Source organism: Leuciscus leuciscus, assembly GCF_965113295.1.
Source record: "Leuciscus leuciscus genome assembly, chromosome: 6".
Classification (NCBI taxonomy): Eukaryota; Metazoa; Chordata; class Actinopteri; order Cypriniformes; family Leuciscidae; genus Leuciscus; species Leuciscus leuciscus.
Genome location: NC_138730.1, coordinates 14,289,949 through 14,313,443, shown reverse-complemented (window position 1 = coordinate 14,313,443; position 23,495 = coordinate 14,289,949). Strand labels below are relative to the sequence as shown.

At 37.6% G+C, this 23,495-nt stretch overlaps 1 protein-coding gene across 2 annotated transcripts in view; it reads left to right on the top strand.

Annotated features, from left to right (window-relative positions):
* Positions 1-19,709, top strand: part of dis3l2 (DIS3 like 3'-5' exoribonuclease 2) — a 57,667-nt gene extending 37,958 nt beyond the window's left edge. For both annotated transcript variants that reach the window (XM_082173950.1, XM_082173949.1), the window contains exons 14-21: positions 5,876-5,955; positions 6,214-6,397; positions 8,789-8,875; positions 10,059-10,206; positions 13,389-13,519; positions 13,753-13,857; positions 14,989-15,093; positions 18,129-19,709. In XM_082173950.1, coding sequence (XP_082030076.1) covers positions 5,876-5,955; positions 6,214-6,397; positions 8,789-8,875; positions 10,059-10,206; positions 13,389-13,519; positions 13,753-13,857; positions 14,989-15,093; positions 18,129-18,227 — 939 coding nt within the window. In that variant the 3' untranslated portion in view covers positions 18,228-19,709. The remainder of the gene's footprint in view (positions 1-5,875; positions 5,956-6,213; positions 6,398-8,788; positions 8,876-10,058; positions 10,207-13,388; positions 13,520-13,752; positions 13,858-14,988; positions 15,094-18,128) is intronic.
* Positions 19,710-23,495: the final 3,786 nt, after the last annotated feature.

Here is a 23,495-nt window from a genome sequence, read left to right as displayed (position 1 = left end):
ATTTTATAGGAAGAAATCAAAACAAATGAGCATAACGGCAAACATAAAAAAACTCCCAGAAGAAACATACTGAGGTAAAAATTCAAAATGTTGAGTTTTTTATTTATAACATGTGATATAGTTAAGTAACATAACATGACGGGAGCTATTTTGCTGAATATTCTCACGATTGCAAATGTTACATTGATTTTAGTTCAATAAACATGTAGTGACAGGGCTCGAATTTCGGCGCGGTATTGCGCATAATTTTAATCATTCCCGCAGGTCTCCCACTTATAATGCGGGAAATTCCCGCAAACATTGAATCACTTTAGCCTGTAGGTTGTATTGGTAAATTAATCCACACAGATTATAAAATCAAATCAGTCATTTTAAAACTGTCTGCGAGACGCAATTTCACAAACAGCGTGAGTGATTCAGCGGTGCTGCGTCTTCTATCAGCTCGTTAAGAGCTGCAGGCGGCGATAACACTCTTGCGTTTCGGGAGTCGGGATCATAGGGTCGGGATAGACGGAATTGTCACTTGCATAATCGGGCCAGCATTGCATCATGAGTAACTAAAGTTTACCATTTGCACGTCTTTTAAAGTTTTACCAGTTTAAACATTCAGGCGATTTGAAACGATTCAGTAGGCTACTTGCGCGCTGTCTGAGAGATGTTTTTTTCTCTCTGCACACATACATAGAGTAAAGCCGCCTCACACACAGGTAACAAAAGTTATTTTTCGTGGATTTTATCGCTTTAACAGTCAAAAACATGCGAAAATGATGTCAATTTCAGTCTTGGTGGTGAGTATCCTCTAAACACAGTCGGTTATGTCTTAAATGAGCATAAATCGCACGTGACCGTATAATGAACACAGGATCCGTGCACTAGCTCTTAAAGGGACAGCAGCCATATGTGTCTGTCATTAATTTGGTTGTCAAAAAAACAAAACATAGCTTTCATTTTAAGGAATCAGGATCAATAGCCTATGTATTTTATTTAGTCAGGACTAAAATACTACCCAGTGTTATTTTACATTTGATTACTTTATTCAGTCTCTGTAGTATTTCTGAATACTAGTGTTAGACCTAAGCAAAAACTTTTCTCTTTATTTCTATTTATTGGTATCTTTATTCTATTGTATTTATTTGTGCTACTTTTTTCAATTTAATTCAAAGATTGAAATCAAGCTTCCTTGTGTTGTGTAAATTCTTAAGAACAAAATTACCCCATTGTAAAAATGCAATGAGTGAGCATACATTTAGGCGAGATACATGTAATAAAAAAAAAAAGTCTAAACTCAAATTAAAAATCCCCCCCCCCCCATAAGAATCACTTAAAGCTGCCGTCGGCAAGTCTGGCAGATTGGGTTGATTAGCCAAAATTTTGAATGTTTACAACTCTCATGCCCCTCCCCACTACCAGCGATCACCCTCCCATCGAGGTCGTGCTCGTCAGTACGTCACTGTGCGTGTGTACCTGATTTTCTGTGAACGCGTCTGTCTCTTCAGCATCTATCAACACCATGGACTCGGAGGTAGGCTGCCCTGGCTCATCTATCCATAGATAGCAATAACCGAGGAATTGGAAGCTTGTTAGTAGATTTTCTCTCCGCCATCACGCTTCATGCAATCTCCAGGCGAACTTCAGGCGTGGCGTGTGCATGTGATATTAACGTGCGCGAGTGAGGGGGGATCTGTGGCGTGTGCACGACCTGTGATTGACAGTCAGATCTCACACCCCCCTGCGCTGATTGGACCTGATGAAGCGGGAGTGCTGGATTTTTGCAAAACAAATAACACGCTCCAGGTGGAGTTAGAAGCTCGGGTTTTTTTCTAAAACCACCTTATTTATGTTGTTCTGTCGGATTATAGTGTCGATTACACTGAATATGATCAAAAAAATGTTGCCGACGGCAGCTTTAAGTGGGGATTCCCCCCCCATTTTCCAAAAGGAAATTCAGGCCCTGAGTGAATATTAAATTATTTCAATTACTTAGGTTAAATAGGTACTATACGGTTATCCGGACCACACAATGGCCTACCCCTAACCCGCCCCTAAACCTACCCGTCACTGGGGTTAAGACCAATCATACGATGGCCTACCCCTAACCCCGCCCCTAAACCTACCCGTCACTGGGGTTAAGACCAATCAGGGATGACTATACGGACTATACAGGACTAAAAGACACGCGTGTGGTCCAGATAACCGTATAGTTCCGTTAAATATTACATATACGCATGTAATATAATGTGTATTTCCATCACAGGTTTGGTCTTAAATTTCATTCAAAGTGGCCTTAAAAAGGTCTTAAAAAGTCTTAAATTTAACTTGTTTATATCTGTAGACACCCTGACTAAAACTAAAACAATTCAGATGACTAAAATATGTCTAAAACTAAATGGCATTTTAATCAAGACTGACTAAAACTAAATCAACATGTGCTGACTAAATTAACATTGATCTGCATTGCTCAAATGGGAAGTAATATGGTCATAAAAATTGGTGCAGTAAAAGATGTTTAAAATTTGGATTTCTTTAGACAATATCTGAATATCAAGCCAAGCCACAATTTTATTTTTAATGTGCCTTTGAAAATGCCAGAGAAACAGCACTCTCTGCTATGGGAACAACAACACTCTACTGGATACAGACACATTTTGGAAGCATCACTTTATTCAAGATAGAACAGAAAGCCTCAATAAGTAGCTGACTAATAAATAACTGGATTCAACCTCGTGATAAACATGCGAGATCATGTAATAGATGAAATTACTGTCACACAACAGCCAACAGCGTTTCCCAGTTCTTCAATCAGGCATTTTAAAGTTGGTTGGGATGAGCAGCTCCGTGGATCTAACGATCTATTAAACATTATAAGTATTATTTTTAAACATTATTTAAATGTATTACAAAATGAGTCCCATTGTTTGTAGAGAAGATATACAGAAGATATATGCTTGTTACGGATTGTTGAATTTCAAAGACATTATTCATTTAACAGTAAAATGCTCAGCAGACAAAGCGATGTTTGTTTGTTTGTTGGTTTGTTTGTTTGTTTATTGGTTAAAACACTTGATACACACAAGTAATATTTCACATGAATCAGACTTAATAGTTTTTGATTGTAAATGTTTACTTACAACATCAAAAATAAATGCAAAGATGTATTTTTCAGCATTGCAAAGTTTTTATTTGCATTATAATAATAATAATAATACATTTTATTTAAAGGTGCCTTTCATGGCACTCAAGGACACCTTACAAAAACCAATAAAAGCAATGACATTAAACAACAAAACCAGTGCAGAAACAAACATTAAATCACATAAAAGCCTGCCTAAACAGATACGTTTTAATACGAGATTTAAAGACCGAAAGACTAGAACTGTTGCGAACTTCTACAGGAAGCGAGTTCCATAAATGGGGAGCCGCATAACCAAAAGTTTGTGACCCGATAGAAGTTGTCAGAGTGCGTGGAAGAACAAGTGTAAGTGCAGAAGCCGATCTTAAAATGCGGGAAGGAGTATGTATATGAAGGAGCCAAGTTGTTAAGTGCTTTGTAAGTTAAAAGTAAAATTTTGAAATTTACACAATTTAACTGGGAGCCAATGCAAATTTTGTAAAACAGGAGAAATATGTAAAAAAATGTTGGTGATGACTCAAGTGGATTCATTATCCACTCACAAAACCCCAGTACACGCTGCAGTGATGCTGAAACTCGTGCTGTTACATCACTGATGGTTATTTGGTATTATATATGGTATTATGTCCTATATTTGTGTATGTAACACAAGCGTGAAGTACTTCAGATGTAGAAAGGATCATCCGTTTACTGCCGGTGACTCGTCGTGTCTCACTGCATCCAGTGTAGACCAATCACAAACAACTGGGCCATCTGGCCAATCAGAGCAGAGCAGGTTCTCGGAAAGGAGGAATTTAGAGAGACTGATTCATCCATTAGTTTGAGAATCAATGAAAATGTGTTTTTTAACTTTTTTAATGCATGTAAACCTGCTGTAGGAGACATCCAAAACAAAATTAGAAACCTTCAAAATAGCATAATAGGGGCACTTTAAAGTTAAATTCATCAATCTGGTGCACATCGAGAGTTCAAAATTAAGAGCTCCAATCCATATTCAGTTTGGCGAAAAAACAAGTTTACAAACGAGTCACATTACAAATCTAGTTAAATGATGCAATCATCAACTATGCAAATGTGAAAATAATGGAAGCCATCCATAGCAAGTAGCAAGCCATCCATTAATACAGAGGATGTGATTCACAAATGAATGCCGACAGAGTTCTGTTTGACATAAAAACATATTTATGAGTGTGTGTGTTTTTTTGGGGGGGAAACCAGGTGCATTTATTTTTTTATAAAATGTTTGTAAATCACTTTACATTTATTTGTGGATCATAATCTGTTTATTTGGAATAAAGGAACGATTCTAACCCCATAGTGGATGGATGCTTAGTGGGAAAGACACAAGCATGGATAGAAGGATTATTTTTCTGTGGATTTTAGGGTAAATGTGACCTAAAAAATGTTTTGGTTCAGATAGATGGATGAAAGTTGGGTAGACAGATGACTATTGGATACACATAGATCGGTTTACAGTAACAAGCAATTAGTTTATGTAACATAGGAGTGTCTTTCAACATCACATACTCACTTGCAGACTTCATGAACACACTTGTAATGTGTTGTATCATAGATGTTTTTCATTAGGCTCACCAAAAATATTTCCCCTTACATAATCCCTGTTGTTGTTATTATGAGGAAGTTTCAAAAAGATATGAGTACTTTTGGTTGATGGATCTCTTTGGGTGGTGATTCCCTCAGGGTGTAGAATTCATTCAAGTTATTCAGGGATAATTTGGCATGGCACTTCCAGCACAAAGCTGTTCACATGCTGTTTTTATTTGCCCCAATCATGTAGTTCATGTGTTCATGAGCGATCACCATTACTAGAGGCAAAGCTTTGAGTTTCATCCAAAATATATCTTCCTCATTGATCATCCATCTCACTTATTGATCAGCTTTACTAGTAATTTTGGCCAAGAGCCATCCACAAGAAGAGAATGTTTGAGAATTGTTTTGTCTGGTTATTATTGAAATTTTGCTGAAAAATTTTTAAACTATAAATTCTTATCTGGGCTTTTATCTTTACAAATGGCAAGCTGAATGCCAATCAGTGTAGCACAAATGAACCTTACGAAATTGGGTGTAGATAATATAGTCCTGCGAATCTTTTTATTTTATTTTATTTTTATTTTTTTATTTTTTTATTAAATAAGCACTGTCAAATAGGCCACTCCAGAATCCAGACAGACTACACGTTTTTGCTATTGGATAAGAGTCTAATATCTCTGAAGCATATTTTTAGGGGCTTTTGGTGGTTTTAACTCTTTTCGGTTTTTAAAAAGATGTTTAGAACTAAGGTCAGATGACATTAAAAAACACAAATTGGGCTTATTTGGAAGATAGGTGACCTTATAAGGTTGAGACACATGTACTTTTTTTAAGCCCACTCTGTTTTTCTTGTTTTTAATTTGAAAAATTAAAGTTTAATTTTGTCAGTTTGAGAAAACATGAGTGTCTAGATGAGGGATTCATGTACTATTTAATACCTACTGTATTAGAAGGCTGTTCAAATATCTATAAGAAAACATAGAAAATCTGGAATTGGACTCTTATTGAACCTCATTCACTAATAATTGTGTGCAAGTTTCGTATAACATACCCTTGGATTAGTGCTAAGTAATGTATACTCTAAATGATAGGAAAGGCCTACAGGGAGTAATTTGCAACTGAATGTTTTGATGATCTTTTTTTTAATGACAGTTGCAGTAATGTAATTCATTTGTTGACATTTTCTGGTTACAGCTTAAGCTATCTTTCACCCTCGATAAGGAGTCCAGCATGCCTCAGGGCTGTTACATCTATCAGTATCGGGACAGCAACAAGTAAGAATGCACACAAAAACTGTTGATATGATTCTGACTGTGGTTTGTGTGATAAAATGCTCATCACTAAGCGGTGTAAGTGGGCATGCATGCTTTGTCATCTAAAGCCAGCTTTGTTCGGTTCTGTCCTTTTGCTAGTTGTAATTTCTTAGTGAAATTGAACTGGTCACCTCCTGTTCTGGTATTGCACAACATGTGGCCCTGAACACCTTCATATTGAGCTTCTGAACAATGAATTGCATGCCCTGTGTCATACAGACTTGTGGAGGAGTTCATGTTGCTGGCAAACATGGCGGTCGCCCATCAGATCTACCGCACATACCCAGAATTAGCCCTACTGCGGAGACACCCGCCACCCCAGAGCAAGATGGTCAACGACCTGCAGGAATTTTGTGACCAAATGGGCCTTGACGTTGACTTCTCCTCATCTGGGGCACTCCATGTGGGTATCTCAAACTATGTTAACAGCATTAAAAACCGAAATTGGCAAACTGACTTCCAGATCCAAACCAGGAACATTGAGACAGACGTTAAAGTACTGTTAAAGGAAACCTTGACATTCAATTGCCACTTCACAATAAAAAATCCTACATAAAAGTGGATGGCCAGTTGTTAAATTGTTATTAGAAATATTGGGATTTTTACTTCCATAACCATATTGTTGCATTCCGACAAGCCTGGAAGACCTTTGGGTGGTGCTGACAGTCTTTATATAATCATGCCAGCTCAGTGTGTTGCTTATTCAGTGTTCTTCAGCAACAAAATCGAGTGGACTATTTTCTCCTCGCAGTGAAAGTACTTTGGAGAGTTAACGCAAGTGTGTGCCGCTGTTTATATATTTTTAGCAACGACACTCATGGTACGTAAAGTGCCACATGCTCAAACTGTGCTGCAAGGCACTTCACCCTGTAAGCGTGGCGACAACTTTAAGATGAAAGTGCTGCGTTCATGTCTCGCTGTCTTTGATGAGCAAGACCCATCAGCTCGAGACGCGTGCGGGTTTACCAAACAGCAACTGAACAGGACTCTGAGGGTGTGTTCACACTTGTAGTCTGATTTGCTTGGTTCGCTTGGTCCAGACCCCCAAAAAAGTCCTTAGTCCTGGTCCGCTTAGTGTTTTTTTATTTTTTTTATCCCAGAACCTAAAGGCATAGGGATATCTCCACAACCTGACTGGTGGGCTTTTATGACATGTTGCCCATTTTTAGACGGAACTTACTGAACATCCAAAACAATGGTGTTTGCTGGGATAAATGCGCTCGTTGTGTGTGCGTAGACTGCATATGATGGTATTTTGACCAGCTGAGAACTTGTGAAGAGCTTATAAAATGTGTAAAGGAGTCAAAACAACATCAGGAATCCCTTCGTCACACACGCATGAAGATCTGCTGCGAGGAGACACGGTTCTGATGCCTGTACCGAACTGTAATGACAACATCACGGCTATGACTAGAAAAAAGCGCTCTGTCCTTTTTAGGGTCAGATTCAACCAGGAGACTGGTTTGTCAAGGTCGACCTGAAGGATGTTTATATATTCAGGGGCAAAGCATACTGATATCGGGTTCTTCCTTTCAGTCTGGCTTTAGCACCTCAAACTTTCTCAAAGTGTATGGGTGCTGGTCTGGCACCCTTGAGACTCAGTAACATCTGTGTCTTGATCTATCTAGACTACTGACCACACTTGCCAGTGGCTTAAATATAATCTGTTAAGCCAGCAGCTATCACCCTGTAGCCTGGTTGCCCACTGAGGCTAAGCAGGGTTGAGCCTGGTCAGTACCTGCATGGGAGACCTCCTGGGAAAACGGTGTTGCTGCTGGAAGAGGTGTTAGTGAGGCCAATAGGAGGTGCTCAACCTGTGTGTGTCCTAATGCCCCAGTATAGTGATGGGAACACTATTCTGTCAAAAAAAAGCACCGTCCTTCAGATTAGACATTAAACTGAGGTCCTGACTCTCTGTGGTCTGTGAATGTCCTGTCAGTGACTCACAGAAAGACTTGCGCCAGTGCCATGTGCACGTGCCAGTCATTTTCATCAAAGCATGCGTAGCTGTATTGGTATCAGTGATACTGTCCTTCATTCATGAAAAGATGCCATTAAACAAGTATTTAAAATAAACTGTATCATAATATATCTTTGTTGTTTCTACATTAATTCAGAGATTAACTGTGAAATTATTACATTATAAAATATATGAAAAACTTATAAAAACGTGTTTTTAATTGCGATTTAATCAAAGAAAAATTTGTGATTTAATTCTTTTTTTTTTTTTTTATCTATTGACAGCACTAATATATATATATATATATATATATATATATATATATATATATATATATATATATATATATATATATATATATATATATACACACATATATACTGATTGGCTTCATCACTTTGTCTCCTCTCCACAATATGATGATATGTCGTGGCCATTCTCACGCAATATGGCTGCCGTCTCATCATCCAGGTGGATGCTGCACATTGGTGGTGGTTGAGGAGATTTTCCCCCTTCCATTTGTGAACCGTTCCCATAGCTTGGCGTGATTCTATATGGTCTTTAGACAGTTGGCACAACCCAAAGGTGTTCCCCTAGCATCAGCTACTGACACATTGTTTTGTTTCCTACTCAAGGACTAGGGCTTATACTATGTGTAACCCAGAAGTTAAAAAAAATATATATAAATATATATATATATATATAAAAAATTCATTATATCATTATAATTGTCAATGGAGTGTTCATGAAACACAAAAACCCAACGTGTGTGTGTGTGTTTGTGTTTTTGCACAATTGTGTGCGCATTCTAATCTGTGTCTGTTGTTATGACAGAGGAGTCTGAATGAAAGCTTTGGGGATGACGAGTATACAGCTGCCAGGAAAGAAGTTCTCACTCACATGTGCTCCAGGCCAATGCAGGTGAAGATGTGCTCCAGTTATTAACAGTTTAAATCCACTTTCTGTTCATCCATTCTGATGTATATGTCCACACCATGTTGAGTGGGAAGAGGATGTTGTCTCTTTCACACCCTATTCAGCTGCTTCACTGTTTACATTAGCTATGTTTCCATCCATCTATTTTTATGCGCATTTTCATAATTCGCTTTAAATAACGCTGGATGGAAACGCCAAAATGCGCATAAATTCGCAAATCATGAGCAAGTTATTTATTTTATGTGAAGTTATTTTATACAGTGGCTTCTCCTACTGCAGCAACTTCCATTTTTCTTATGATATTTAGCCCCAGTTTATCAGGAAGTGACAATTTTGTTCTCTTCGGCTCTGTTCAAACTCTTCATTATTCACAAATGTTTTATGCGATATTCCAATTTTGTGCTTAAATTAAATGCGCAACTTTGGATGGAAACATACCTATTGGCAGCTACCTATCCTAAAGATTGATTCTAGCTTGATACTCTTAGCATAAAAATACATTGAACACTTAAATAAAAGGGCATTATCGTTCCTTTTTAATTAAAGTCTAGTCGCCTTTATTTAAAAAGTGCTTTATACAATACAGATTGTTTCAAAGCAGCTGTGCAATAATAACCAGGAAAATAATGATCAATGATATGTCAGAATTCTGCGGTAAAGCAGGTTATCCACTTTGAGAATTAAGTTCAATAACATTGTTGATGTTGCAAAATGAATCAATGACTGTATGAAACCAAGTCGAATTGGCTATAATGCAGCATTACATTGGTGTCATCCGGCTCAATTCTTTTCAAGTTTTGTTCTCATACAATAGTGTCAGTGCAGTAAAATCGATAATATTACTGAATATTATATCATTGCATTTTATTCAGTACTAATATGTATTTTATCCAGTATTAATAACTCTATTCGTAACTAAGCCGTTCCTGTAGTCCACCATTTTGGGAACACTTAATAATATATTTTTCTTACAAAGCAGCATAATTTTCTACCTGCTGTTTGGAACAGCCTGTGTGTGTGTATAAGAAGCGGCAATTCCATCCTGGTTGCGCAGCTTACTCTGAATTGTAACAGCGCTAATGTGTCAGATTATTAGAACTGAAGCAATGGTGACTGTTGAACGTCTTGTGATCTAATCAGAATTATTTGATATCGTTTTCCTGTTTAGATGGCGGTGTATTTCTGTTCTGGAGCTCTGAAGGATCAGAAGCTCTTCTGTCATTATGCTCTGAATGTGCCTCTTTACACACACTTCACTTCACCTATACGACGCTATGCTGATGTCATAGTGCACCGTCTACTGGCCGCCTCCATTGGTGAGTTACTCGTGTTCAAGAGTCATGGTGCATGTGACTATTGCTTGACTGAAGGCTTTCTGTAATGTGCTCCAGCTCCACTAGAGGTTCTCAACATCCTGCTGCCTGCTCACTAGTGAGGGAAATGCTCCACCATGCAATGCAACATTTAATAGAGCAGCAGTGAATCAGGGGTTTCGGCACAGAGTCTATTTTTGCTGCACTACTCACGCTCAAATAAAGTGAAAGCACACTTTTGATGGACAAAACAAATATGATTTCCCACAAAAAGTGATCAAAATGCACAGAATAAGCATGTCTAGTGTGTTTTAACAAGAACTGGAGTGGTTCACTGCCCCAGTCCCAGCTGAGGACAAGGAGCCCTATAGCATGATGCTTGCACCACCTAGCTTCTGGGTATGGTGTTATTTGGGTGATGAGCGGTATTGTTTTTGAGCCAAACGTACCTTTTAAAATCATGGCCCAAAAGTTCAAACCAATTTGGTTTCATTAAACCATAATTATTTTAAGTCAAGTCACCTTTATTTATATAGCTCTTTTTACAAAACAGATTGTTTTAAAGCAGCTTTACAGTGATAACAGATCAATAATATTGTTGAATATTAAGTGTCCCCAACTAAGCAAGCCAAAGGCGACAGTGGCAAGGAACCAAAATTCCATCAGGTGACAGGATAGAGGGGGGAAAAACAATTGATTTTGATTCAGGCAGCATTACAGGTCAGAAGTCAGATTGGATCAGAACATTCAGAATATTTTTCCAGTTCCATCTGGTTGAAGATCGAGTCATCACGCCGGTATGTAGACGGGTTTGTTGAGGATCAGTGCCGATGGCTGTCGTGTCGATGAGGCCTTCACAGGGGAGAGTCTAGTTGACACAATCTCTGCTGACACTTCAGGGATGCGTTGTGGTCGTGTCTAGACGCAGGTCCACCACCATCTGATCTGGATACAGCCCGGATCCGGCTGACTTCAGTAAAACTCGGGATAACCAGAGAGACTAATATAAGCATAGATTCCATTCTTCTTATGATATAAGAGTACATCGGATTTTATAGGAAGTGTTCCCGGTTCTGGCTGACCTAATTTATGCAGCCTAACAATCATTTAACTGATTTGAATAATTTTGATATCGCAATAGACGTGAAGGACTATAATGCGTTAAGAGCTCGCTCAAGTACTGGGGAGCTAAACTATTTAGTGCTTTGTAAGTAATCAGCAAGATTTTAAAATGTATACAATGTTTAATAGGGAGCAAATGCAGTGTTGACAGAACTGGGCTAATACTTCTGGTTCTAGGAAGAACTCTAGGTGCTGCATTTTGGACCACATGTTTTTTCTTCTTTTTTATTTTTGTGAGTAATTGCTTCCATATGACCACCCTACACAATAGCCCAGACATATGAAGAATACAGGATGTTGTTGTCACATGCAGCATGTGACCAATACTTGCCAGATATCCCTCCAGCTCAATTAATGCTACTGTAAGTCCTAGCATCCATCAATTTTGGACAGGTGCCCTTTCATTTGGAATGTCACTATGGTGCCCTGTTGTCTCCCCTTGTTGATGATGGCCTTCACAGTATTCCATGGCACATCTAATGTTTTCAAAATACTTTTGTATATCCTTCTCCCGATTGGTAACCGATTGGTAAGATATCCAAACACATCCTTTGTAAAGTCGACCAAGAAGATGCTAATAAATCCCACTGTAATTGAGTCACAAATTAGGTTACATGAGTTACATGAACATGCCAAGTTCTAGTCAACATTTACTAGAACACATTTGAAAGTGTAAAATTATCCTTAAAGGCACAATATGTAATTTTTTTGCTTTAAAAATAGCAAAAATCACTATATCTATGTTATATATATTTTTTAGTTGTGTACTTACATTATCCCGACTGTTTCCAACAACTTTCAAACCAGGAGAAATTTTTATTTAATTCGAAGACACGGCACGTTTCTTTATTTCCGTTTTGTCGCAGTCAATGGCGTCATATCCGCGTTGTCCCTGGTTTCCGCTTGTACTGCCATGGTAACCAGAGCTATGAACCAGAGCCCTCTGATAGTAACCAAGACGACAGACGTGGACCACTGTAGTTCGCAATGTCTATCTGCACGCTGTTGTTATTTCGTTCAAACATTATGGACCATGGCAAGCAGACTTTGGATAAAAAAGGAGAACTAAACTGAGAATCAATATCAGCGCGGTGTTTTCGAGATGCCTAGAGCTCCCATAGACAGTATCCACGTCCGAGACTTCGACCGCTTCTACATGTACTTTATTAAACAGGTGAGCATATTTACATAAAACTAATCAATGTTATATAGTTCAACAATGATAAAATGTCAGAATATGATCTGTATGTTATTCTAATGTTGATCTAGCTTACTGCTAGTCTCATACAGACAAACTAACACATACATTTCAACACATTCAAAAGCAGTTTAGTGTGATAGTGTAATGGTAGACCAAGTGAAACAGCGCTGCGTTACCTCACAAGTTTAATTTGTCTAATAAACTGACCTGTGAGTTGTAATTCTGCACTCGTGTAGTTCGGTAGAATGAAATGTCCATATTCCTTTTATATCCGCGGGAGTCGCGTCGCGTGTGGAGCTGATAGCTGTCTCTTAGCAACCCCGAACTGCTTCATATCACAGTCATGATAAAAGCGTCGATGTATTCAGTCATCCATAAACATTATTAGAGGTCGCGTGTGGAGCTGATAGCTGTCTCTTAGCAACCCCGAACTGCTTCATATCACAGTCATGATAAAAGCGTCGATGTATTCAGTCATCCATAAACATTATTAGATCGGTCGGCTTGACGTTGACGACAAGATCCATAATTCTTAGCAAATGTTGCGTCATCAAACTACGCCTTTGTTATTGTAAATATGTTAGCGGCCCCTAGTGGAGAAAAAATTCCATAGTGTACGTTTAATCCACCGAATGCCAGTGCAAGTTAATCCACCGAATGAAAAAAAATTATCTTCGTAATCTTTAGTCAAAATCTCAAAATGTGCTTCCCCTTTGGTATGGTGAGCCCTGCCCTCTATTTTTTTTTTAATCTTTCTATATTGCATTTCATTCCGAAATGCAAAACCTCTGGTTCATGCAGACTTTAAGTTAAGTGCTGTTTTATCTGGAGCCTCATATTTATTCTGTCTGTGTCATTACAGACTGTGGGCCACGTTTGAGTCTCTCAGGAGAAGAAGTACACAAACAGTCATCCCACTGCAATGACAGGAAGACTGCTTCAAAGAGAGTTCAAGAGCTGAGCTCTGAACTTTTCTTTGCTGTCTTTGTGAAGGTATGTATCATAGCAAAGATGCTCTAGAGGTCAGGTTTTATTTATCATTTGCACAGTTTGCACATAGAGTAAAAGTCTTCTGTATGTAAATAGTAATAAAAAAAACTTTGAACAAATTTGAGCAAATACATTTTGCTCTTGATATAATGTTAGCATAGTTGTTATTGATCTACAAAGGCAGAAATGTTGTTGGTAAACAAACCATTTATTAATGAGTGTGATGTTGCTGGTAGGAGTGTGGTCCTCTGGATTCAGAAGCTATGGTCATGGGGGTCCTGGACCAGTCCTTTGATGTGCTGGTGCTTCGCTATGGAGTGCAGAAACGAATCTACTGTAATGTACGTATTACTTATTCAACTATTTGTTTTCACAGCTTTTCCTTCTAAATAGTAAACTAGTAAACCAGTGAAATTCAGCCATACACCTCATTTATCAAAGATACTCCAATCTGCTTAATTATTTTTACTTATATTTATTCCTTATGTATTTGTGAGGTAGTTATTACATTATATTAGTGTTTAAATGAAACGCATGTGTAAACAAATTATGAATTAATGTACCGTCGTTTGTCGCACTGTCGTTTTTATATTCATAATTTTCTGTAAAGTGAAAGTAAAGTAAGTACATGTACACTCTTGTGTTGCAACATTACTGTTGGATCCAATATAGTCGGAACTGCATCTTTTATGTTCAGTCTCTCTGAAAAGTGCGTCGAACTGTGTATTGTTTAAAAACAAATCCGCAGTAAAATGAAGCGAACAAATGAACAGTGTCTAACAGATTTAGGAAGAATTTAAATTAATTAATTAAAATATATATTTTTTAAATAAACAAACATTTTCATGTCCAGTATAAATTAAAACAAAAGGGTGGAAAGGATATGTTTAGGGATGTGAAAATGAAAAGTGAAAATGTCCCTACAATAACAGACCGGTGTGAATCTAATAAATTATTCATTCAAGAACGTTGTGCAAGTTGTTGTGGGAATTTAAAAAAATGAATCATGAACTAACATTTTCTTTACAGGCCAAAATATTTAACCTTTGATTTCTCTTTACAGGCCTAACATTTAACATTTGAAAATAATAATGTATCAGCAGTATTTTTTAGCAAGGTCGTTGTTTGAGAAAGTCTGAAGATATACTGGCTAGACAGTTATTCTTAATGTAATACTCCCATGATATATTGAGTAATCAACGATGAACAAACAATGAACCACCAACCCCATGATTTTGTTGATTTTGATGATTCAGATGATTCAACTTTCTACCACATAGGCAGCCAAGTTTAATTAAAAGCCCATTTTGCCAGCTGTGAAAACACCTTTAAATCCATTGAATGTTATGTGGTATCCAGCTGAGCTATAAACCAGCACACTATAAATGGCCACAACAGAAAAAAACATTCATTGCTTTTTAATAATGCATGAAATAATTAATAATAAATAACATGCTTTGTTTCTCTTGAAGTCATTAGAGGGACTAAAGGCGGTCAACTTCCGTAAAGTGGGAAAAAGACCAGAGATGACGCTTTTTTGGGAAACAGGTGACCCAAGCAAGGAGTCCATACAACAGGTGTGCTACTAATGATGCAGCTTTCTTCTGTTTGCTAAAAGCCTAATTTTCTCAATATCGGTTGTATTGGTGGGTTTATAATGAGTGCAGTTGCAAACACAATGTTTACAATTTCAAAATGTTTTAAAAAAACTGTTTAATCATGAAGATATGCTTTTACGTTTATAACAGATGCAGCAATCCACTTAACAATGTTCTAAACCACATTTAGAATCGAGCAACCACATAGCAATACATAAAAACACTCAGAACGTCCTAACAACCGCTTAGCAACACCCAAGAAACTGTCTGGACACCGCACCAACTGCATATACACTATATGGACAAAAGTATTGGGACACCTGACCATTACACCAACAGTGACTGTAGTGTCATTGCATTCTAAATAAATAGACATTAAAATGAGCGTTTCTGTGGGAATTTCTGCCCATTCATCCAGTAGAATGTCTTGGCAGTGGAAGTTTGGAACTCTTCGGCTATGGAACCAGAAGAGCTTTAGTGACGTTTATGTACCATGGTCCTCAGCACTTGGTGATCCCGCTCTGTGAGGTCTTCCGGTTCGTGGATGAGTTGCTGCCATTCCTAAATGCTTCCACTTTCCAATAATACCACTCACAGTTGACCATGATATATCTAGCAGGGATGAAATTTCACGAACTGACTTATTGCAAAGGTGGCATTCTATCACAGTACCACACTTGTTCAATTCACTGAACTCTTGTCTGATTTTGTACACCTTTGGCAATGGGTCTGATTCAAACACCTGAATTCAATAATTTAAGAGTTGTGTCCCAATACTTTTCTCCATATAGTGTATTAACATTCTTAAAACCATTCAGAACCCAGCAACGCCCTGGCAGCTGCTTAGAACACCCTAGTAACCAAATAGCAGTGTTCTCAGAAAACCCAGTTAACATGGGTAACTAAAACCAGGCCGGACCGTGGCATTGGCAACACGGGTACTCTGGGGTGCAAAAAGATAATGGCAGAGACGACGGAAAAAACATATGGTGAGCAGCAGCTTTCATTTCTGCTCCGACAGCCGCAAGACCATGCCGACCATGCCGTGCGTTTTAGAAATCAGGAATGGTGAGAGAACATTGTGCTTGGTACGTTTTTCGTTTTCAAACCAAACTTGGGTCTCCAGTTTAAATCCCGTCTGGCTAGTGTGCTTCCCATAATGTTTACTCTTTAGGAGAGTAGGCGGTCTTTTGTGGTCTGTTCGAACGCATTCGCCCACATGAGCGTAGGGCTGCTCGATTATGGCAAAAATCATAATCACGGTTATTTGGGTCAATATTGAAATCACAATTATTTAGCACTATTATTACTGGGTGATATGATCAAAGTTTTATTTCATGATACGAGTAATTTAAAATAAAAAAAATTACATTTCACAACTATCGATACTTCCGCTAAAACTTATACTAGGTCAATTAATGTAAGTAAAAAGTCCTCAAAACAGTTACAGAAGACAAGTAAACAGTCAGCAATACAATAAGAACAAAAAAACAAATTACAAACAAAACCGACAAAAAATACAACAGAACAAAAATACAAATTAAATGAAGTGATTTAGGTTTTTCAGGAAGATGTACTAACAGTAGTATTCAGATGAGTAATAGCCTACAACCGAAATTTAATAATCAAATGTAAAATAACACTGCTGTATACATGAAATATAGACTAATCCTTATTTAAAACTACAAAAGTTATTCATTTGTAACTACAAAAGTTATTCATTCAAGAGCAATGTGTGATTTTTTTATTTATTTTTTTATCTTTGTCTTTTGTTGTTTGATTAACATTAATGACTTCAAGAGCTGCACAGATCCAACGCATTTCAAACACGCTTTCTCAAAATGTTTACATTCACTTAAGATATAACCGACTGTGTTTGAGGATACTTACCAAAACGGCATTTCGACATATTTGTGTGTAGGCTATTTGACCGTTTAGGTGCGTATCTGAAGCCCACAGTAAAGTTTGCTTATGCCCGTTCCCCATCTCGGTGCGCGCCGCACAGGAGGCCGGCTAGGGAACAGCATCTCTTTCGCAACTTAATGCACTTTTAATAACACTGTTTAATATCAAGCATGTCCCGCAGTTTAAACAACAGTAGACTACATTTTACAACACTCACTTGTGAATGAAAGCACACCGCTGTGAAGGAAAGAAAAGTGCGCTTGGACGGAATGCGGCAGCGGCACAATAATTATTTTAGCTTGATTATCTTGTTTTTATAATCATTGGAAAATCGGAATCGAAATGTGATCAATCGCACAGCCCTACATGAGCGTCTACACTATGAAAGCATTTTGGTTCAAAGCAGCACATTCAAACAATATGTATTGAATAAAGTGCTGTATAAACAAAGGTGACTTGAAAGGTGACTTTGTCACACAGTTTCACTTTCTAACATGATACATATTGTATTGTGAGGTAGTCAACAATATCCAGACATTTACATTTACATTTATTCATTTAGCTGACGCTTTTATCCAAAGCGACTTACAATTGCTAATTATGTCAGAGGTCGCACGCCTCTGGAGCAACTAGGGGTTAAGTGTCTTGCTCAGGGACACATTGGTGTCTCACAGTGGATTCGAACCCGGGTCTCTCACACCAAAGGCATGTGTCGTATCCATTGCGCCACCACCAGACATAATATTTACGTCCCCTAATATTTTCCACTTAAATCTCTGAGTACTGAATGGTTCATGTAACTCTTGTGTACATTTAAAAAAAAATAATAATAATTTTAAAAGTAATTTGGAAAAGGTTGTTTGTCAAATTTGTTATTTGTATAAATTTAAGTAATTTGAATCCATTTTAGTGTTGCCAGTGTTTCAGTGATGCCAATCTAAAATCTCTCCCAGGGCACCAACAAAGTCTGGGTTGACCCTGAGCCAAAACCACTCAAAATATCATAGAAACTGCAGATCAACACCTTAGCTACATCTCGGAACATCCTAGCAAACAAACACCATGGTTATTTCTTGCAGTGGATAATGGTGTGTTGTCTTCTTCTGCAGGAGATCTCCATCTTCACCCTGTTGAATGTTCAGCTGAAGGCAGATAGAGCTCCTATGAAATACAGTGCTGTGCTCAAGAGACCCTCAGCACTTTTATGAATTATCCCAACTCAATTTTTATTTCCGCAGGTTTATTCTTAACCAAACAGAAGTATCAATGGTGATAAAGGCTTCTCCTCTGCACCAGTAAACCATGAACTAAGTTTTATGTGATTTTATTTGACTTTTATAGGATTTTGTTCTGAAATCTGCCAAATGCACATTTCTTTTAATTTGGGAATGTTAAGTGTTCAAGTTGAAATATTGGACATATTTTGCTTTAGCCTCAGGAAGTGTTAAGTGAAGGTTTTGTTTTCAGGGATTGTGCCATAAGTTTAATTATCTCTATTTTGAAACAACATGGAATTCACCCTCATTCAGAGAATAGTTTCCTAAGTGAATTTTAGTTACCTTTTTGATGCCAGTGTTTTAACACTTCGACCATTGTGCGCTTTGTAACATTTGTAAAAACTTTTTTTTTGGCCTTAAATCTTTTAGTATATGCAGCCTTTGAATGAGAGATAATCACTTCTGGAATGGCATTTGTCAACTTTAGAAGTTGCAGATATGTTAATGATTATTTTGTTTTCCCAATGGGAAGCATTGAGCCCTTAACAAACATACCATTTTATTAAGTGATTTTTGGACTATATATTAGCTTGGCTGAGTGATTGCTTTGTTTTGTTGCAAATACTGGATTTTTAAATAGGACCTTTGCTTTAATATTTTGTTGACTATTGATAGATGCTTTTTAATTATTTTCAAGAATTAGTTGTAAAGCATCAAAACTTTTGGGACCCACCATTTGAAGAAAACATCTGGCAGAGAATTTTACTTTACAATCACTCCACTGCTTGCTGCTTATGTATGTAAAGGTACTGCCCCAAGTACCCCATACACTTGAATACTGTTTTACATACACTGAACGTCTATTTGATGTCTTTAAGAAATGTTTTAAAGTGTAATTTGTCTCATCTTATGCATTTCATTTAATGTTTTCATATGCTTATTTTTGCACATGGAATTTCAGTGATTGTTTCAGATATATCAACTATTTACTATTTACAAACTATTGATCTTGCAAATAATGTCTTCTCTACTGTATAGTGTGATATGCCACCCTTGAGACCAGTATAAAACTCTAAAACTGACAATGACTATATAACACGTCGGAAAGACTAGAAAAAGGCATCTGGGCTCAACTTCATTTAAACCATTAAGTTCAGTTGAAGAATCTCTACAGTTAGCAAGATAGCAGTCATTTTGCCCATTGTAAGGTTGGAACGTGCCAGTATCCATGTGTAAAATGTTTGTAAAATCTGCATATGGTATTTAATTGGACACTTGTGTTGTATGTACTCCGGTAGGGATTCAATTTGATGTAAGTGCACATTTGTTGTAACATTGGTCTAAAAATGTAGTCCTAAAATATATATGCAATGTGAGTAATAGGGAAAAAACCTGTGGTGTTTGGCAAATGAATATGGTTAAGTGTGATACTGACTGCAAAAAAATAAAAATAAACACCACTTCCACAAAGTCTCCACCACCTCCATTTATTTATCATCACCTTTATTTATATAGCGCTTTATACAATACAGATTGTTTCAAAGCAGCTTTACAGTGAAACGGGAAAATAATGGTCAATGTTGCAAAGCAGCTCTAAAAAGGCAGCAGTGTCATTGTTCAGCACTCATCCAATCAGTCAGGGTCCAGTTCTCCTCTGGTCAAACCAACGAACATGATGTGATTATGATTCCAGACTGCATCACAAGTTTGATTGTGGATTGATATCACTCAACATTTTTCACCCAACTCCTGCTTGAAGATCAGGATACATCATGCCGGCATGAGGGGAGGAGGTGAAGCTGGCCATAGGGGTCTGTGCAGAGGACTTGTCTGGTCGACGAGGTCTTCGTATCTGTCTCTAGGACTCGTCTAGTCGTCATGGGGTCCGATGACATTCAGGGCTGCGTTGTGGTCATCTCTAGGTGCAGGTCTGCCAATTGGTCTGGATTTGGATGTTCTAGGAAGTGTTCCTGGGTCCAGTTGACCTAATTTATGCAGTGTAACAATCCTGGATTTGAATTATAGAAATGTGATCATGTGTTATATGCTAGGTTAAAGAGATGGGTCTTCCTGTCCATTCAGCCTGTAAAGAATAATACTATTCTTTTCTAAACTGAAAACAGACAGTAGAGCTCCAAAAGACCGGGAAGTTACCACTCCACTTTACATTGCTCAATAAAATTAGTCAATTCGTCAAATCACAATTGGTTGGTGTATTATACATGTCAGACCCGTGTTAAGAGCTTCTCCAAGTACGGCTACTCCTCGTGCGGTAATGTCATGCATTTTTACGCCATGCATGTATTAACGTGCATGCACAAAGTGACTTAACGCATGTCTTTAAATTATGTTTTATTAACAAAGTTCGGGAGAAGTCTTGAGAAGTTTTTCTGAATTGCAAAAACACTAAACCCTGAACCAAATTCTCAATAGTCTAAACCAATTTGTCGAATAAATCCCTTTTTCTGTAAAACATTAAACAAGCTCAGGTAGTTATAACACTATTTGCAAATCTAATACACTCTTTTTGCAAAACTCTAAACACATTCTCAGTTTCTCACTCACTAAAACACATTTCGCACAAAAGTAAAACACAGTTGTCATCGTTTACACACGACGACTCAAAATTGTTCACACTTATTTCTAATGATGTGACCAAACCAACTGTAGGCTACATAATACAAGTCAGTTCAGAGTGCCAAAACGGACTCAAAATGTTGCACTGAATGTTGATACCAACAATGGATGGAAACAATATAAGAGGGAGAGGAGGAAGAGTGTGTAAAAGAGGGGGTGAACAAGGAGGAAGAGGATGAGGACGAGAAACAGCAAGGTGTGAATGTTGTCATGGCTGGATCTGGCTTTATTTTTATTTTATTTTTTTTGCAAGATAACACTGTCTGTGATGTGGACAAAGTCCTCAGTCTGAACCCAACATGAAGACGTGATGATGAAGCAAAATTAATCAATGGCCTTGATTTTGCAGTTGCAAAGTATTGTATTGTAACATGCTTTTCATTTAGAGTTTTTCAAACTTTTTGGCTTTTGTAGTTGGGCCACTATTTTTTCACAGTATGCAAGTGCTGAATATACAGACATTCAATATTCAGTACAATACTATACTTGCAGTGCATACAGTATACAATTTATTCACCACCTTACTACTGTTATTACTATACTTTTTTTACGTAATTGCAAAATGTTTACTTTGTTACAATATACTTGTAAATTCTTCTTTAAAAAAAAAAAAAGAAAAGCCGTACGGACTGTGGTTTTAATAAGTATGTACAAGTTTATTTAGTTCACCTACTGGATGCTTTTAATATGTATCCTTAGGGCCGGTTCACACAGAACACGTTTTTGCTGTTAAAAACACGAGACACTGGTCAATGGAATGAAAAATAAACGCAAGGTCTAGTGTATGATCTGAAAGCATTGTTTGATTTTGAGCACAGATATAATGGTTTTGAGGCAACTGTTTGATTTTGCCAGAAGAGTCAGGGGTTCTCTGAATGTGGTTTGAAAATTTGGTTTTGTGTTAAAGGTTTTGAGAAAGTGAGTGATGGTTTCAAGAAATGTGACATAAAGAAGTTAAAGTTGAACTTCTTTTAACTTGAGCACCACGTTTTTAGAACGCTGTGTCATGCACGAGATGCTGCAAAAGACGCGAGACCCGAGCGCAACATTTAAAGACGTCCATCTAGCGCGTTTGCATTGAAAAACAATGGAAAAGTATAGAGCAGTGGAACTTTTTTAGGAATCTACATCACTCACCCCATGTCATCTAAAACATTCCAAACTAATGTCGTTTGTTTCTGCTTCGATTTGTGCTGTTAAAAGAAACCCTGTAAATCAGTAGTTCTCAACCTTTTATTTACTCCAAGGCCCCCTCCTTCTCCAAATCAATACTGCAAGACCCCCTTAAAGGACAAGTTTGGTATTTTACACTTAAAGCCCTGTTTACAGATCGTATCTGATGAAATAGAACGGTTAAGATTAAAATTTGGACACATGCTCCTGTCCCGAGAATTTTAGGTTTATTTTGCTTTTGTGGACCTATTTTGCCAAACGCGTCACACCCGTGATTCTTCCGTTGAGAGCTTGAATAATAGACACTCCAGCCCAGTTGGTGGCGATAATGCACCTTTGCCAATTGCAAGCAAACCACGGGCATTTCATTGAATACACAGAAGAAGCAGAAGAAGAAGCGGCGGAGTAATACCGTAAAGGTGCTGCGGTCTCACAGCACGTCCTATTAAGTCAATGGAGTTGGACAAAAACGATAAAACCTGTTGGAATGCATCTTTTTCAGCGATTTTTGATGGAACATATCAGTGAACACCCCTGACCACTCGGTGAGTTTCACGTCTTTGTAAACGAAAGTTTAATGTGTTTTTAGGACGGAATCTTCCAGTGCATATAGACAACCATTGTGGGGGTGGGGGGGGGGGAGCGAAATAAACCTAAAATTCTCAGGACAGCAGCATGTGTCCAAATTTTAATCTTAACCATTCTATTTCATCAGATACGATCTGTAAACAGGGCTTTAAGTGTAAAATACCGAACTTGTCCTTTAAGACGCGTGACATTTCCTCGTAGGGGAGACCGGGGATGGAAGTAACACTTTTTGTTTAAGCATCATTAACTCAGTGGTTGTTTTTGCTAGATCTCTTAAACTTAGATACACTGCAGCCACATTTGTCTAATACAAATCAAACTCACTTGAATGTGTACACAATCACAGGTTATGTGAGTTAATGTCAAATACCTACCATCCACTGCGGTGAGTTGTAACACTAGCTGGGGATAGATTTAACAATGAGAGGTAATTTGCTGAAATAAGATCCATATCTAATTTATGCAAAAACTTTATTGATGACCAACTAATAATCAGTTTTGAATAAAGTGAACAATTTAAAGTGACAAAAAAAAATTGTATTGTATTCTAAACTAGCTATTCTGCCATCCACCTACAGTATTTTATGTGAATTTTGAGAAATCACAAGCTAGATGGAAATGCCAAGATGTGCATAAATTCAAAAAATGTGCACAAAAAAAACGTATTTAGGCGGATAATGTTTTATCCGAAAAGAAGACATGCATAAACTACGATGGAAACATATTCACCACATAAATCCCTTGAACTCAATTAGAGAGCTCTCTAATCATAATTGTTTTCATAATTATGACGTGTAACGCTGAGAACATTTTAAGCTATTCCGGCTTGCAATAAATGCAGGTTTACTCATGTCATGAAGG